This window comes from Zonotrichia albicollis, chromosome 28 (genome assembly GCF_047830755.1).
Source record: "Zonotrichia albicollis isolate bZonAlb1 chromosome 28, bZonAlb1.hap1, whole genome shotgun sequence".
NCBI classification, from domain to species: Eukaryota; Metazoa; Chordata; class Aves; order Passeriformes; family Passerellidae; genus Zonotrichia; species Zonotrichia albicollis.
In genome coordinates this window covers 5,681,590-5,696,842 of record NC_133846.1, presented here as the reverse complement: position 1 = coordinate 5,696,842, position 15,253 = coordinate 5,681,590, and the positions used below count along the sequence as shown (strand labels likewise).

Here is a 15,253-nt window from a genome sequence, read left to right as displayed (position 1 = left end):
TTCCCACAATATAAATGGGACAGAGGCTGGGGCCTGCACGGAGAGCAGCAGCACTGCGTGGTGCCACTGCGGCTGCCTGCCCGCAGAACAGCGCATTTCCCTGCCAAGCAAACCTGTCCTGGTGCGGATTCCCACCCCTAAGCCAGCCTGTACAAATTCCCTTGGGGATCTGGCTGTGTCCCGGCTCCTCCCTGAGCACACACGGGGCTGGCGCTCCCCGCAGCTGCGGCGGGAGCCCAGGGCAGAATTAATCCGGGCTGACGGCGGCGTTAATGCCTGAGCGGGCAGAGCCGGGCCGGCTGCGCCCCCGCGGGCACCGGGCACCCCCGCCCCGGCCTTTCCGGGCGGATGAGCAGCCGCAGGGATGCGCTGCCTGGAAATCCGGCCACTCGCGCTCAGCTGCTTAAACGGGAGCTTAGCGGCTCAGCAAAGCTGTCCCCAATTATGTGCTGGGGGCCGAGGAGCGCTGCGGAGGGGGGTGATGGCTCACAGCGGGGTTTGGGGCAGAAATAAATGCCCTGTGTTGCTATTCCGGCTTTGCTTTGTTCCCCTGGCTGACACCCCGGTCACAAAGGTGCCTTGTCCCCAGGATGGGTGGCGATGCTGCCCTCAGCCCTCCTGACATCCTTTCCCACCCCAAGGTTAGCAGCGGGGAGATTTCTCCAGGGATGAGCAGGTCCTGTGCTGCCCCAGCTTTGACTCCCCTTTTTCCCTCATCTGGTTGCTCTGGGAAGCAGTGGATTGGTAAAAATAAATGTCCACGTGGATTGAGAAAAAAAAACCCAAAAACCTGGGGATGCTGCAGGTGTCCTGGGCTGGCTGTGGCCATGTGGAGGGGCTTGGTGGCCCCCGGTCTCCTCCCAAGGATGCTGCTTCCCCTGGAGCACGCATGCTCCTCCTGGCCATGTGCTCCCACTCGCTCATGCTCTCCAAGGAGCTTTCCTAGAAATTGATGGATTTATTTTTAGCCCCGGCGCAGCAGGGCTCAGCTGGGAGGGGATGGGCAGCGGTGGATGGTGGCAGCATGGAAGGCTCCCGAGGTGTCAGTGCTGGGCTGGGGGGTCTGGGGGTGCTGTCCCACCCTGTGGTTCCCCCATTGCAGCGGGGAACAGGGGCTGGGGCTGGTTTGGGAGGGGTCTCTGAGGCAGGGGGAGTCAACACAGACAGGGAAAGCAATGCTGCCGCTGGGGAGAGTGGGGTCAGTGTGGGCTGGTGGGGTCAGTGGGACCCCTGGGGACAATGGGACTCCAGGAACAACAGCAGTTGGCCACTCTTGGGAGAACTGGTGCCCTTTTCTGGTTTGGAGAGGGGAAAATAACCCTGCATGGGCTGGGCAGGAGGTGAGGCAGCAGTGCAGGGACTGGTATAGGCAGAGGTGCAGGCAGGGTACATGGCTGTGCCATGGGCAAATTCGTCCCAGAGGCTGCAGAGCAGCTGCTGCTCTTCCCCACCAGCTCAGCAGGCTCTGGATGCTCCACAGGGCTGAGCCCTGCCCTGCTGCCAGCCCAGGGCTGTGTCCCCCCAGCCCTGCCATGTCCAGGCCCCTCTTTCACCCCATTCCCCCGATGATTATACTTTATCGCTGTTGGGAAGCGCAGTGGGGCCCGGCGCTCTCTGGTGTCCCCGCTCCTGCCTGACCCACTTAGCGGCACCATCTGGTCCCCGAGGGCAAAGCGGATTAGTCCTGTGCCGGGATCAGGGCTGGGGCGCTGCCACCCTGTGGGTGACACTGCCGGCACTGTCACAGCCCCTGCCAAAGTCCCTACGGGCCCAGCCTGGGGGAGAGCGGCCACGGCAGGAGCCCCACAGCAGCCCCCAGTGTGGGGGACCCTGCCTGTGCTGCTGGCACCCCTGAAACCCGGCCATCCCAAACCCTGTGGGATGGTTGTCTCCCACCACACACAACCACATATCCATCCATCCATCCATCCATCCATCCATCCATCCATCCATCCATCCATCCATCCATCCATCCATCCATCCATCCATCCATCCGCCTCTCTCTCTTCTCTCACCCACACCCCCAGCTGGGCCAGATGTTCAATTCCCCCATCCCTCCCTCCATCTATCTGCCCCCTCCTCTGTTCGCCTTCCTTGTGCCCCCCACAACAGGGGTCTTTTCTTCCTTTCTCCCGATTTTTTGACCCGTTTTTCCCTTCCTAGCTCTCCCGGTTCCCATTTTTCCGTTTTCCCCGCGTTTCTGGGCCCTGTTTCCTTTCTCCACTCACGCGGTTTCCCGCCCCCCCCGCCCGGTCTTTGCCGCCCCCTGCCGGCCGCGCGCCGCCACCGCCCCGCCCACAAGCCCCGCCCATTATCCCATTGCCCCGCCCCCCTGCCGCGCGCGCGCTCGGCCCCGCCCCGCGCCCGTCACGCGCCGCGCGGGTTCCGGGTGCGGGCGGCGCGCGCAGGTGGGCGGGGCGGGGCGTGGCGCGCGCGCGGGGATCCCCGGAGTGGGGGGGAGGGGGGAAAAGACGGGGGGGACCTCGGGGCATCCCGAACCGGAGCAGGAGGAAAGGGGGGAATTGGGGTGGGGTCCGGGGTCCGAGGGTGTCCCGGGCACAGCCCCGGTGCGGGCGTCCCTCCGGTCCTGCCGCTGGTGAAGGCGGAACCCCCCCAGCCACAGCTCTGCAGAGAGGGGGTGCGGAGTGCCCCTACCGGCACGGGGTGATACCGGGAGGGGGGATCATTACCGGGTAGTTGGTTATTGCCGGGCGGGAGGTGGATTATTATCTGTGCCCTGGTCATTCCCGGGCGGTGAATTCCCGGGGTGCGGGTCATTACCGGCGGTGGGTTATTCCCGGGCAGTGGGTTCCCGGGTTGGGGTCATACCCGGGAAGTGAGTCATTCCCGGGCAGTGAATTTGCGGGGTGCGGGTCATTCCCGAGCGGTGAATTCCCGGGGTGCGGGTCATTCCCAGGGTGCGGGTCACTCCCAAGGCCGCCTGTGGCTTGCAGAGCTCCCGTGGTGGGGCCGGCCGGGCGCGTCCCCCCGATGCGGGCAGGAGCCGGCGCTGGGCCATGAGCAACGCCACGGCGCCCACGGCCCCGGGCGCGGCGGGGGACTCGCTGGTGGGCTCCGTGCTGGGGCCCTTCCTCCTCCTCACCCTCCTCGGCGCCCTCCTGGCCGCGGTGAGTGCTGGGGCTGGGGGCTCCGGGGGTGCCGAGCCCAGCGCGGAGCCCCGCGCCGCTGATGCCTCTCCCCGCAGGTGATGTACGTGAAGAAGAAGCGCAGGTGAGCGGGGCGGCGGGGCCGGGGGCTGCGGGGGTGCGGGGGCAGCGCTCACCGGAGACCCCCGGCAGGTCCGACCGGCTGCGGCACCGGCTGCTGCCCATGTACAGCTACGACCCGGCTGAAGAGCCGCCCGAGTCCGAGCAGGAGCTGCTGGTGGAGGCTGAGGAGGCTCAGGTGAGTCGCTGTGCTGGGAATTGGCCTTTATCCAATTTTTCCATGGAAAATTCAAGGAGCAGCAGCAGCAAGTGAGGTGCCTGTCCCGAGGGAACTCTGGGAATCATTGAGGTTGGGAAAGGCCGCCAAGAACGCTGAGTGGGCCTTTGGGTGTAAAGCAGAGGTTTTTGGGAGGGTTGGGCTGCGTGGGCAGTGCATTCCCGGCCCTGGGCTGCAAGTGTGTCCCTCTGTGTTGCAGGTGGTGCCCGGCTGGGGGGGACCCGCGCCCCCTTGGCCCCCGCGCCGGGACTGGAGGGCCTGACCCTGCGTGGAGCACCGGGAGCGGATCCTGCCCGCGGGAGGGAAGGGAGCACGGGGGCAGCACTGGTTCCATCAGCCAGAACGGGCAGGACATGCCCACAGTGGTGCCATGATGCCACAGCCGCTACCCCCACCTCTGAGCACTGACCAGGATGGGACATCTCCTACCTCAGTGCCTGGTTTTGCCATTTTTGGGTGGTTTTTTTGCTTGAACTGCTCCAGCAGCCCCTTGGAAAGCCCAGGAGGGCCCACTGGGGCTGGCAGACTGGCAGGGAGCAGCAGGTTCTGCTGGCACGGGATGCCTGGGGGAAAATGGGGTAAATAAACGTGTTTCTGCCTTGGTCCTGGGGCTCCGAGTGGGGCTGGGGGTTCCCGGCCTTGGGTGGGAGTTTGGGGGCAGCAGGGCTCTGCCTGTTTGTGTTTCCATCCCCGTGGATGGCTGGATGTCCCTGTGGAGGAGATGCCCCGGGAGGAGCCAGCCCTGCCCCACCCAGCCGGGGCCCGGGGACAGAGGCCGGTCACAAACATCCATAAAATGTTTTATTCAAGTAACTGCAAATAGGAACCCAAAAGGTCGTTAACAGTGAACCAAAAAAAAACCCAAACCAAACCCCGATTCTCTCCCGCCGGGGCCGCCCGGCACCGACCTCCGGTCCCGCTGCAGCCGTCGTGCCGGGGCAGAGGGGCAGGGGGAGCATCCCATGGTCCTCCCACACCTCTGCCCTGCCAGCCTCGATCCCTTGAAGCAGCAGAGCAAACTAGACCTCAAAATAACAATTAAAAAAAAAGAAAAATGAAGCCCAAAAAAAAGGGGAAAAAAAAAAATACCCCACAGCCCCCAGCAACACCCCGAAAACAGGAACCACCGAGCCCACGGTGCCCTGGCAGTGCAGCAGCACGCCTGTGAGTTCAGAGAGTGGAACTTAAATATCCAGAGGTAGTTGTGAATGAAAGGAAAAAAAGTACTCAACAAAAAAATATATATATACCAGAACCTATGAGGAGAGGGCTGCCCAGAGCCAGCCGTGCCCGGGCACCCCTGGGGACTGGCACCCCTCGGGGTGGGCACCCCAGGGATGGGCTCCCTTGCTGTGGGAGCTGCTCCCACGCACAGTGCAGTCACCCAGGACTGGGGGGACCAAGGGGGTTGCCCGGGGTAGCAGCAGGCCAGAGCAAAGGTCTAATGCATTTTGGGGGGGGGGGGGGGGGGGTCTCATCTTCACTGCCCCCCCATCTCTTCCCTGCAGAGGCCCCAGGGCAGAGCCCAGTGCTGGGGGGGGCAGCCAGCCCCCACCTAGGCGGGGTGAGATCACTGCATGGGGGGCAGCGAAGGTGGGGGGGGTGCCAGCCCCGGCTCTGTGCCACGATCCCCCTTTCCAGTGGGGCTGCCCTGAACCCCAGGGCTGGGGAGGGGGAGCTGGGGCAGATGCCCCCCCCCGGGCGGGGGCTGCGGGGGCCGCCCGGGTTGGGCCATTTTCCAGTGCTGCCGTTGTCTGAGGGTGAGGAGGGAGCGGAGGAGGGAGGAGGAGGAGGAGGAAGCCGGGGCGGCACAGTGGGTCTCTCCCCACCCCCCTCCCCCGGCCGCTGCGGGGCCGTCGGGCGATGAGGTAGCGCCGGCTCGGGAGGTGTCACTGCTCCTCCTCGGATGACTCCTGGGAAATGTTCACCTCCTCCTCGTCCTGCTGCTGCAAGGCAAGGGAGCGTGGCCGGGGGGTGTCAGGGAGGGCAGTGCTCCAGTGCCCCTGCACCGAGGGCTGGCCGGGCACAGCACACAACAGGGGAAACTCAGCTGGGCCAGGGACTGTGCCTGAGCCCAGCTCGGAGGGAAATCCCAGGTGAGAAGAGGTGAGAAGCACCTGGGTGGGCTCACAGTGAGGAGGGGAGACATTCCTCAAAACACCTCTGAGTGTGGGACTGTGGTCACCAGCGGGGTGGTGGCAGCCCTGGGTGTCCCTGTCCAGCCCCGGGTGTCCCTGTCCAGCCCCCAGGCCGGGGTGGGAGGCTGTGACCGGTGACTCAGGGCTGAGTGAGCCTGACTCACAGCAGCCCCCGCTTCCTCCCGCTCCATTCACAAAAACGCCACCGCGCCTGCCAGAGCGGGACAGCGCGTCCCGTGTCCCGGCACGGCCCCGCTGCTGGCACGGGACAGGCTCCTCCCACACCCCCCTGCACAGCCCGGGGTCACCAAACAGCTCCTGGCACCGTGACACCGGCACGGGAGACCCCAGGGTGGCAGCTCGGGTTTGCAGCCCTGGCTGGCATCAAGCCCTCGGCTCTGCCAGGAATTTCAGTGGGAAAAGGAGCAAAATCTGGGACAGGCAGGAAAAGGAGATGAAACTCTCCGAGTACCTGGCACCCGTTTGAACCGAGGGGAAAAGGAGGAAAAATGGGATGGAGGAGGGAAGCTGAGGGAAGGAAGGGGGTGGCTGCACCCGTGGGCTGCAGGAATGCTGTGCAGGGACCCGGGCAGGCGTGTGCCAGCACGTCCCCAGGGCAGGACCAGCCAGCCAGCGCTGCTCTGGGGCCCGTGGGGAGGTGAGGTGGGCAGGATTCCTCAAACCCACACCTCTGGAGGCTTCAGAGCCCACCCAGTGCAGCATCCGGCTGGCTCAGCTGCTCGGAGCTCCTCCAACCCAACAGCCTCCACCGTGCACTCCTGGGGCTCTCTGGGGAGCTGCTGTGCCCCCCAAGTGCCCAGCGCCCTGCCAGGGTGGATGGGGAAGGGAAAAGCCTGCTCACCGATTTTTTGGGTCGCCCTCGAGGTTTCCTCCCTGGTGTGACTGCAGCTTTCTGAGCCAGGACAACAAAAAGCCATTTTGGTCAGGCTGTCCCCAGGATGCTGGTGGGGGTGGGCAGTGTTCCCCACCCTCCCACCATGATTCATCACCCCAGTGGCATCTCTGGGGTGCTGCTGCCAGCCCCCCGAGCCCCCCCAGCCCCGGGATGCCCCTGAGTCACGAGGTGGGTGCAGGATGTGAGTCGCACGTTTTGCAAACAGCTTTATCTCGGGTGTCCTGCTGCTGACACACGGCCCCCAGCTCCCCCACCCTCCTCCTTGGGCCAGATTCCTCCCTCCATTCCCACCTCTGAGGCAGATCTGCCCTGAATTGTCCATAACTGAGCTCACACAGGACCAGATCTGCCCTGAATTGTCCATAACTGAGCTCAAACATCTGCCTGAACTGTCCATAACTGAGCTCAAATAGGACCAGATCTGCCCTGAATTGTCCATAACTGAGCTCAAACAGGATCAGATCTGCCCTGAATTGTCCATAACTGAGCTCAAACAGGACCTGCTGTGGTGCCAGCCCCCAGCTGGAGCAGCCCCATCCCAGGTACCTACCCTGCCCTTTGTGGTGGCCTTGTTTTTACTGCCCTTCGGCCGTCCACGGGGTCTCTTGGGGGTCGGGGCCTCGCTGGGCTCCTGCTGGAGGGAGAGCACAGGGGGTTTGCATGCCCACAGTGGCTCCCAGTGCAGCCTGGGGGTCCCTGCAGACCCTGCCGGGGCAGGGATGCTCCCATGTGGTACTGGGAGCACTGGGCACACTGGGATTGGTGATCAGACACCAGGCACAGGCTCCTGCGTGTCCTTCAGCTGGGCATAGGAGACCTTTTCCACCCCCAGCATCACCCACTCAGCCCAGCTGCACAATCCCCACGGCCCCTCAAACCAGACCCTGCTCAGCAGCCAAGGAGTGTCATGGAAGGCACAAATCACCTTTTTTGCAGGAAAACGATGTGCACAAACCCCACCTGCCTGGGGGTAGGGGGAGCTGAGCGGGTTTGGTACTATAAAGGCTCCAGCAGCATCTTATCTCTCTGAGCAGCTTTTGCTAATGGGGCTTTAATTAGCCTGTCTGCAGAGGCAGGTTCAGCAGGGCCTGGGGAGGGGCAGGAGAGCCCCCAGCCGGGGCCAGGAGCTCTGGGGGGCTCTGGAGCCCCCCAGGAAGGGGTTACAGGGCTGGACTGGAGGTGTCTCCAGCCTGGGGTGTAGGTGTGGGGGGTTTCCTGCTGCCCCACACCCCGGGGGTGCCCAGTGCCCCCTTTTCTCACAGGGGATCCCACACCCCGGGGGTGCCCAGTGTCCCCTTTCTCACAGGGGACCCCACGTACCTGCGGCTTCTTCCTGGGCCGCCCTCGGCCCCTTTTCTCCGCCACGTCTTTCTCCCCTTTGGAGGCCAGGGGCTGGCTGGATTTGGCGCTGGATTCACTCATCGTCTGTCCCAGCAGGGTGAGGAGGAGTGGGAGGGAGGAAGGACAGTCAGGCATGGCTCTGGCTTGCTGTGACACCCCCCAGCCCTCACCCTGGGGCAGCAGAGATGCCCCCTGCATGCTCCTGGCACGGGCTGGGCAGCAAAATGCCCTGGCTGCATTTTGAGCCCATGGCACAGCCACCCACAGCCAGTGCCCAGCTCCTGGGGTCCCCTCAGGCTTTTGGGGAGCAGCAGCTTGGCCAGCCCATCCTGCATTGCCTGGCCCCTTTCCTCGAGGAGAGGAGAGGCTCCAGATTTAATGTGGAATCCCAGATGTGCTGCTGGCACTGGTGAGTTCAGGCAGGGTGAGTGGTGGCATTGGGGACTTTGGGTTGCCCCCAGAGGGGTGCCAAGGCCATGGAGGGGGGCTCAGGGTCCCACAGCCCTGCTCCCCACCCTCAGCACTGCTGCACTCCTGCCCCTGCTGCCTAGCTGGGGTTAGGGACAGGCACCTGACCTGAGGACACCGGGCTGTCACCTTCCCTGTGCACGTCCCCAAGGGCTGGGCAGCTCTCCCTTTGCTCTTGGAGCAATTCCACCCAGGAAAAGGCTCCATCTTCCCCTCTCCACCTCGCTGCTTCCCAGGGCCACAGGGAAAACCTGCTTTTCCAGAGCTGTGGGGTGGCTCCGTGCCCGGGCTGGCGGCAGGAGGGACTCGGGGTGGGAAGGAGCAGGATTGCTGCCACAGCCCCGGTGATTGCAGTGACCCCACACAGGTGGGGTGACCACGGCCACGCTGGGGACACCTGCCCAGGGTGAGGCTTCCCAGAGGCTGTGTGTGCTGATGGAGGCACCCTCCTACCCCTGGGATAACAATGCTCAGTTTTGAGGAGCTGCTCCCCATTTGATGGTGTTGGAGCAGCTGGGACAGCAGGGCTGTGGGGGCAGAGGGTGCTGAGCCCCCTGGGACACTGAGCCTCACTGGGGAGGGTGTGGGCAGCACATGGAGCCTGAGGAGCCACTCTCAGACCTCTGAGCCTTTTCAAAAAACAGGCGTCAGCTCCTGCTCCCCTCTGGAAGTGACTCATGAGTGCAAAACAACAACAACAAAAACCACCCTCGGAGTCTTTTTTTTTTTTTTGGGAGACAGAAACCATGCTGTAGTGTAAACACCCCGAAAATATTACTCACAGCATCCCAGAGCCCTTCAAGGAGTCTCTTAGGAAAAAAGAGAAGTATGGTTTAGATTTAGGCCAGCAAAGGGCCGGCTGCTGCTCGGGCTGGGATGGGGATTTTGTCTCTTTTTAAGTCAATTTCTGTCAGAGGCAGAGCAGCCTCGAGCTGCTCCGTGCCCCCTCCTGCAGCTGCAAACAGATGGGCCCAGCATGGCCCCCACCCTGCTGGGCTCTCCTGCCCTGGAGGAGGGCGCAGAGCCCACACAGCTCCAGCTGGGAATGCCAAGGGGACCCTCCATGGCACGGGGGTGCTGCTGGGTCTTCCTCCATCCCCCCCAAAAGCAGCAGCAGTTGCTGCAAAGTTGTTGGTGCTGGGGAAAAGCACGTGCAGCTCCCACCCACCCATCCATCCCTCCCTCCTCATCCCACCCACCCATCTCTCCTCATCCCACCCTTCCCTCCAGCACCTCCGAGCTCTCTGCAGGGGCTCCAGAGCTCAGGGGACTCAGGCAGAGGGGGTTGGGAAGGAGGATGCTGGAAATGGGGGATGCTTCTCTGCCATCCCAGCACCTCCCCAGCCAAGCCCCGATCCCGAGGGCAGCCCCAGCTCCCTGTGATAGCCCCGGCTTTGGCAGCACCTGCCCCGGGTGTGCTCTCAGCCTTGTGGGACCGTGCCGGGCACATGGCGGGAGCAGCCCTGGCCCTGCTCACACGCATCAGAGCCACGCAGGGAGGGAGGGAGCAGCTGGGTTGCCATGGAGGAGAGGAAGCAGCTGAGGGAGAAACCTTTCCAGGCAGCGAGGAATCAGTGGGGGGACGCGGGCAGGGCCTGCCGGGCTCCCCGCGGCCGGGGGCGGGGGGAACATCTCCGCACGGTTCGGAGGTGGAGGGGCCACATCTGCCTCTCGACGGAGGGAAGGAAAAACCTCCTCCCCTCTCCATCCCTGTGGATGCTGAGGCGCCGGGCCGTCCTCCCCCAGGCTGATCGCTCCCTCCGCTCGGCACAGCGTGAGCTGGGCTGTCCTCAGCAGCCACCTCTGGGTTGCACAAGGGCCAACCTGAACCCTGGGATGCTCCCGCCCGCTCTCGGGCCTGCTCCCGCCTTGCCAGCCGCCTGCGCTGGCTTATGCTGCTCTGTGCTGATAACCCCATAAATCCCCCGCTCCTGCCACCTACTCTTAGATTAAACAAACTGGCCCAGGAGAAGCGGGGAGATAGGCGGGGGCCTTAGATGTTAAAAAAATTATATAAATATAAATATATATATATATAAGCTCTTCACGCCCAGAAAATCCAGCCCGATGGCAGCTGGAGAAGGATCCCAGCCGCACCTCCTGGCAGAGGGATGGGGAAGGAGGAGGGGAAGGAATCGTGGAGCAGAAGTTGAAGAGCCTGTTGGGCAGGGGTGCGGGCCGGGAGCGATGTGCGGGCTCCTCCTCAGCACAGACCCGCCGTGGGGCTGCTCTGAACCCCACCCCGGGGCTGCCATTGAGCAAAGTCCCCCCCTTCCTTCCTGGGATGCATAATAAAAGGAAGTGATAAAGGAAAGGAAGGAGGGAGGTGGAGGAGAAAGAAAAGAGGCAGGAAGGGCACCATCAGGGCTTTGTGAAGCCCCTGTCCTGTGGTGGGGGGGGGATGGTGTAATAAAACCCCTCGTGGAGCCGGCGCTGCGGGCGGCCTGCGGGGCTGGCGGGGTGCGGGGGCACCATCCGGGGGGCGGCCGAGCCCCAGCACCGCAACTTCGCCCCGAGCCGCGTGTGCTCGATCGCCGAGCGCCGGCCTCGGCCTCGCCGCGGGCCCGCGCGCCTCCCGCCGCCCCGGCCTCAGCGCCGGGCCCCGCTCGCACCGCCCGCGGCCCCGCGCACCTTGCACGGTGCCGGCCGTACCGGGGCCGTACCGGGGCCGTGTGGGCCCCCCCGGGCTCGGTGCGGGCCTTTCGCACCACCCACAGCCGAGTTAGTGCAGCAAAGTCGCGACCCCCGCCCGCCCCCCCCCCCCCCACCCCCGGCTCGGCCGCGGCCCGCCAGGTGCATCACGCCGCTATTAACAATAATTAATTAATAGCCATAATAAAGCGAAGCACGGCGAGCCGCGCACGCAGCCGCGTCCCTGCAAAGCCCCACACGCCGGGGCCGATCGTGCCCCGCATGCGGCGAGGGGAAGCGGAGCCCCGGCCCCCTGCAGCAAAGGAAGAGGAAGGTGGCACTCACAGTCAGCTTGATCGCGTTCGCCGTGGGTTTCGGGGCCGCTCGGATGGTTTTGTTTTTCCCGGCGGGTCTGTGTTGCGGAGCGAAGGGACCCCCCGCCCGCGGCGACTGCGGATCTGCAAGGAGAAGAGAAGAGGCTGCGGCTCAGCCCCGCATCCCCGGCCCCGCCAGGCCCCGCGTATTTATATAAATATTAAAGAGAGAGAGAGAGGAAAAAAAATTGCTCCAGGAGGAAGGAAGCTGGGTCAAAATCATTTGCAGGGAACGAGGGGAAAAAAATAAAATAGGAGGGGGGATAAAGGGGGGAGAGGGGGGGAAAAAAAAAAACGGAGCGAGCTCCTAGCCTTACTGGAGGGGATCCAGCTGCTAAAAATAGCAAAATCACACTCGAAATTAAATAAGGGCAAACAGGCGAAGGGAGCTCCCAGCGCCGGCGGAGCGGGGGAGGCGGAGCCGGGGCCGCATCACGGCGGGGGCGGCGCGGGGCGGCGCGGCCGGGAGCGATAGGGCCGTTCAAAGGGCTGCGGCGGCGGCTGCGCCCCTGGCCCGGCCCGCCCCGGGCTCCCCGCGGGCGGAGGGAGCGTCCCCTGCGAGGCCCGGGGGGATTGAGGCACCCTCGTGTTCCCGCGCTGGGAATGCTCCCGCCTGGGGCCGTACGGGGGGATGGTGGTGGTGAGCCCACTATGCGTGATCCCCCATCGTTTTCCCCCCCTCTCTGTATTTTGGGCTGGCGTGGGGGGTTTGGTGTCCCTGTGGGGGCAATCACCATGTGCCGATGGCCAGAGCACGATGCTCCTTCTGTTTGCTGCCTCCTCACCAGGTCAATCCCCACAAAAGCTTCTGGTTCCCATGTGGAGGCAGCAGCAGTGGGGGCTCCATCCCCGGGGCTCCCAGGCCGCCTGGAGGGTGCTGTGATATCAATTTAATGTGTGATATTAATTTAATGTGGGATATGAATTTAATTAATGTGTTACTGCAGCACCAGTGCTGAAAGGTGAGGCTGCTGTGGGAGCAGGTTCTGCTCGCTGCACAGAGGGGTTTGGGGGTCGTGGGTGGCCCCAAGGCTCTCCTGGGCTTTAGGCAGCTGCTGGGCTCAGTCTGCAGTGGAGAGCTTCCATCAGAATTCCTCTGGTCTGTTCGGAAGAGGTTTGGGTCAGTCTGGAGTCAGCTGAGATCAGCTCTCCAGTGAGGTACCCCAAAATCCAGGTCTCCACTGTGTCACGGCAGTTTCTAACACAAGCTGAGCATTTGGGGTCTTGTGGTGCTTTTCCTTGATGGGATACCAGGAAATCCTCAGCATCCCGTTGTGCACAATTTCTGCAAACCCCTGAGAAAACAACAATCACAAGTTTCATGGAAACTGATTTAGGTGCTTTTGACCATCCTGACTAAGGGTTGAACTCTGACGAAGATCTGAACTTCAGACTGCTGCATTTAAGTTTCAGTTTCAGAAAAGTTTTTATTAAAAGATTTAAAGAAAAAAGAGACCCTTAAAAAGATGAAATGTGAAAGAATCAATATCTGCCTGTGCAAAACTGCTCTGGCAGGGAATGTTTGTGAAGAAAAACAAACCAAACCCAGCCAGGCTTGGGGCACTTCTTTCTGCTAACCGTTATTTGGATTTTTCAAATCCCCTACAAATTCCCCTGCCTAAAACACAATTGGAGCAGTGCCCCCTTATCACAATTAAAAAATGAAACAAAGATGGGGGGAAACCCTCCTGCAAAAGGGTTCCTGCTCCCAAACACCTGCAGGAAGAGCAGCACACCCTGCCTGCACCCTGTGCAGCTCGTGATCCAAGCTCTGCTGGGTCTCCCTGTCCCAGGGCCTTGTGTCCATCCAGGGGTTGTTTGCAGACCCAAAATATCCAATTTTTGTGGTTAAAATCAACGTTTTTCCACCTGCAGGCAGCCCTGCTTGGGTTTGGATGTGCCTGAGTGCTTTTTACCCCAACGCTGCTGCTCAGGCTTCCCCTTTGCCGTGAGCCCAATGAGGAACTTGGTTTGTGTGCTGGCAGAGGCTCATTGTTATTAATATCCCTCGTTATTTACTGTGCACTGCCCGTGAATGGCAGCAGCCCGAGTTCTGAAAGCAACCGGGGCTGCTCTGCTTTAATCCCTCAAAGTTTGGGCAGCTCCCCACTCCCTGAGCCCACGCTGGAGCCCCCCACACCGGGCTCACCCGTGGGGTGACCATTTGGTTGTAAAAGAAAACCAGAGCTGCAGGGGTGCCCCAGAACTAGAGAGAGGTGGGGAGATGGCCTAGCAGGCAGGTACAGGCACACAGCCACGTGCAAGGAGGGCAAAACAGCGAAAAAAACCGGGCTGGAGCAGAGCCCAGGGCTGGGCCTAGGGCTGCACTCCGGGACGAACATTTTCACTTTTGTTTCTGCACTTGGGTTCCTGATTTACAGCTCGCGGCCGAGTGGGTTTGGGAGCAGGGCTGGGCGAGCTCCCCCATCCTGCCGTTGAGCTCTGCAGCCACAGAGGAAGTTGAAAATGGCCTGAAACGGGGAAACAAATGATTTATTATCCCCCCATGGCAGCTGAGCCCAACGTGGGGCACGGCAGAGCAGCCTGTGCCGGGTCGAGTGGCATCGCATGGAGCCCGGGTGGGATGAACATGCTGGGAACCCCCCGGGATGGGAACGGGGATGTCCCGGTCCCGGTGCTCGCAGTTTGGCCGGCCATGGCGAGGGAGGACAGGGACAGGGACGTGGCCTTTGTTTCCCCTCCCGGCTTTGTTTCCCCGATGGCCCCATTGATGAAGCCCCATGCGGCCAAACAGCCCCGGACCCAGCCCAAACCAGGCCTGGTAATTTCATTAAATGGCTCATTCCTCCTTCTCACCCCTGGAGCAGATTAAGCTCTCTCCAGGGCAGCGTTTTGCTGCAGCCCCATTCTGGGGACAAATTCCTAAATCACCTGATAACTTACAGGCTTAAAGCGCCGATTTGAGCCCGGGGTTTGCAGGGCACAGCCCCAGGCCAGCCCCATGGAGTGCACGAGGAGCTGCAAATGGGGCCTGCACATGTGAATGAGTTCCTATCTCGATTTATTTAGCCGATATTTCAAGCCCGGGAGTTGAAATGGGTGCTCGATGCTTGCGAAAGCTGCACCACTGGAAAGTGCCCTGAAAAAAGGCGCCTGAAATCACCCCCAGCTCCCTGGGCTTCTCAGAACCGCAGGTGCTGATCAGGTGTCCCCAAAAGCACCCAGGGGGCACATGGGGGACCAGAGGGTGGCCCTGGGTGGCACGCATCTTATCCTGCCCTGCCCCGCGCCCTGGCACTGCCACCGAGCCCCGCAAAGCTGCGTTTGGGATTTGGGCGCCTAATTCCTGCTAATTTCCCTGGGAAAGGGGAAACCCGATCCTCTGAGTCAGCTCAGGTTGGTGGGTGATTAGAAAGGCCACCTGGCTAATTACTAGCGGTGTCTTTGTCACCTGCAGAGCCTCTGGAGCTGCGGTTGATGGGGCGCGGCGGGAGCTGGGGGTTCGGAGGAGGATTTGGGGGGGTGGGAGCAGGAGAAGGAGCTGGAGGCGCTCCCTGCCCTGCTCCGGAGCGCTTGGGGCTGCAACAAGCGCAGCCCCCGCACAGGGAAATGCACATAAATAACTCCCTGTACCCTGATGATCCCGAGACAGCACAGGCTGATCCATGGCGGCCGCAGGGTGAGCAGGATCAGCCGGTGGGGCTGGAAAGCGGCTCAGGCTCAGCCACCCCTCACCTGCACGTCCTGACCTGCTTGGACGTGTCCCTGCCCGTCACCCCTACTCGGTGCCAGCAGGGTCTGGTTCAGTGCCACCCCTGTCCCCTGGCATGGAGAGGATGCATTTTGGGTGCTGCTGTTGGTGGGATGGGGATGGGCCGTGTGTGGGGTGCTCTGGCTCGGGCACTGTGTTCTGGAGCATCTCATGGGTTTTGGGGAGCTGCTCAGCATCTCGTGAGTGTTGGGGAGCCTGCGGGCTCCTC

At 62.5% G+C, this 15,253-nt stretch overlaps 2 protein-coding genes across 7 annotated transcripts; one reads left to right on the top strand and one right to left on the bottom strand.

Moving 5' to 3' along the window:
• The first annotated feature begins 2,332 nt into the window (after positions 1–2,332).
• On the top strand, positions 2,333–4,685 carry SMIM29 (small integral membrane protein 29). 2 transcript variants are annotated; one of them, XM_074528031.1, is made up of 5 exons: positions 2,333–2,408; positions 2,955–3,128; positions 3,206–3,231; positions 3,300–3,405; positions 3,644–4,685. In XM_074528031.1, the coding sequence occupies exons 2-5, from the start codon at positions 3,018–3,020 to the stop codon at positions 3,704–3,706; spliced, it is 306 nt and encodes a 101-aa protein (XP_074384132.1). In that variant the 5' UTR covers positions 2,333–2,408; positions 2,955–3,017; the 3' UTR covers positions 3,707–4,685. The 2 variants fall into 2 exon arrangements, with proteins under 2 accessions (XP_074384132.1, XP_074384133.1); XM_074528032.1 differs by lacking the exon at positions 2,333–2,408 and adding an exon at positions 2,479–2,718.
• On the bottom strand, positions 4,233–11,791 carry HMGA1 (high mobility group AT-hook 1). 5 transcript variants are annotated; one of them, XM_074528037.1, is made up of 6 exons: positions 11,630–11,791; positions 11,284–11,396; positions 7,819–7,923; positions 7,049–7,132; positions 6,445–6,495; positions 4,233–4,469 (listed from the first exon to the last, which is right to left on the bottom strand). In XM_074528037.1, exons 3-6 carry the CDS (start codon positions 7,918–7,920, stop codon positions 4,464–4,466), a joined length of 243 nt encoding a protein of 80 aa, XP_074384138.1. In that variant the 5' UTR covers positions 7,921–7,923; positions 11,284–11,396; positions 11,630–11,791; the 3' UTR covers positions 4,233–4,463. The 5 variants fall into 5 exon arrangements, with proteins under 5 accessions (XP_074384138.1, XP_074384134.1, XP_074384136.1 ...); XM_074528033.1 differs by lacking the exon at positions 4,233–4,469 and adding an exon at positions 4,902–5,390; XM_074528035.1 differs by lacking the exon at positions 4,233–4,469 and adding an exon at positions 4,902–5,387.
• Positions 11,792–15,253: the final 3,462 nt, after the last annotated feature.

Coding starts and splice junctions, on each gene's coding strand:
- SMIM29 (XM_074528031.1), top strand. CDS start 3,018: ATGAGCAACGCCACGGCGCCCACGGCCCCGGGCGCGGCGGGGGACTCG. Junction 3,129..3,205: donor TCGGCGCCCTCCTGGCCGCG/GTGAGTGCTGGG, acceptor CTCTCCCCGCAG/GTGATGTACGTGAAGAAGAA. Junction 3,406..3,643: donor TGGAGGCTGAGGAGGCTCAG/GTGAGTCGCTGT, acceptor TCTGTGTTGCAG/GTGGTGCCCGGCTGGGGGGG.
- HMGA1 (XM_074528033.1), bottom strand. CDS start 7,920: ATGAGTGAATCCAGCGCCAAATCCAGCCAGCCCCTGGCCTCCAAAGGG. Junction 7,133..7,818: donor GGCCCAGGAAGAAGCCGCAG/GTACGTGGGGTC, acceptor CTCTCCCTCCAG/CAGGAGCCCAGCGAGGCCCC. Junction 5,391..6,444: donor GAGGGCGACCCAAAAAATCG/GTGAGCAGGCTT, acceptor CTTGCCTTGCAG/CAGCAGGACGAGGAGGAGGT.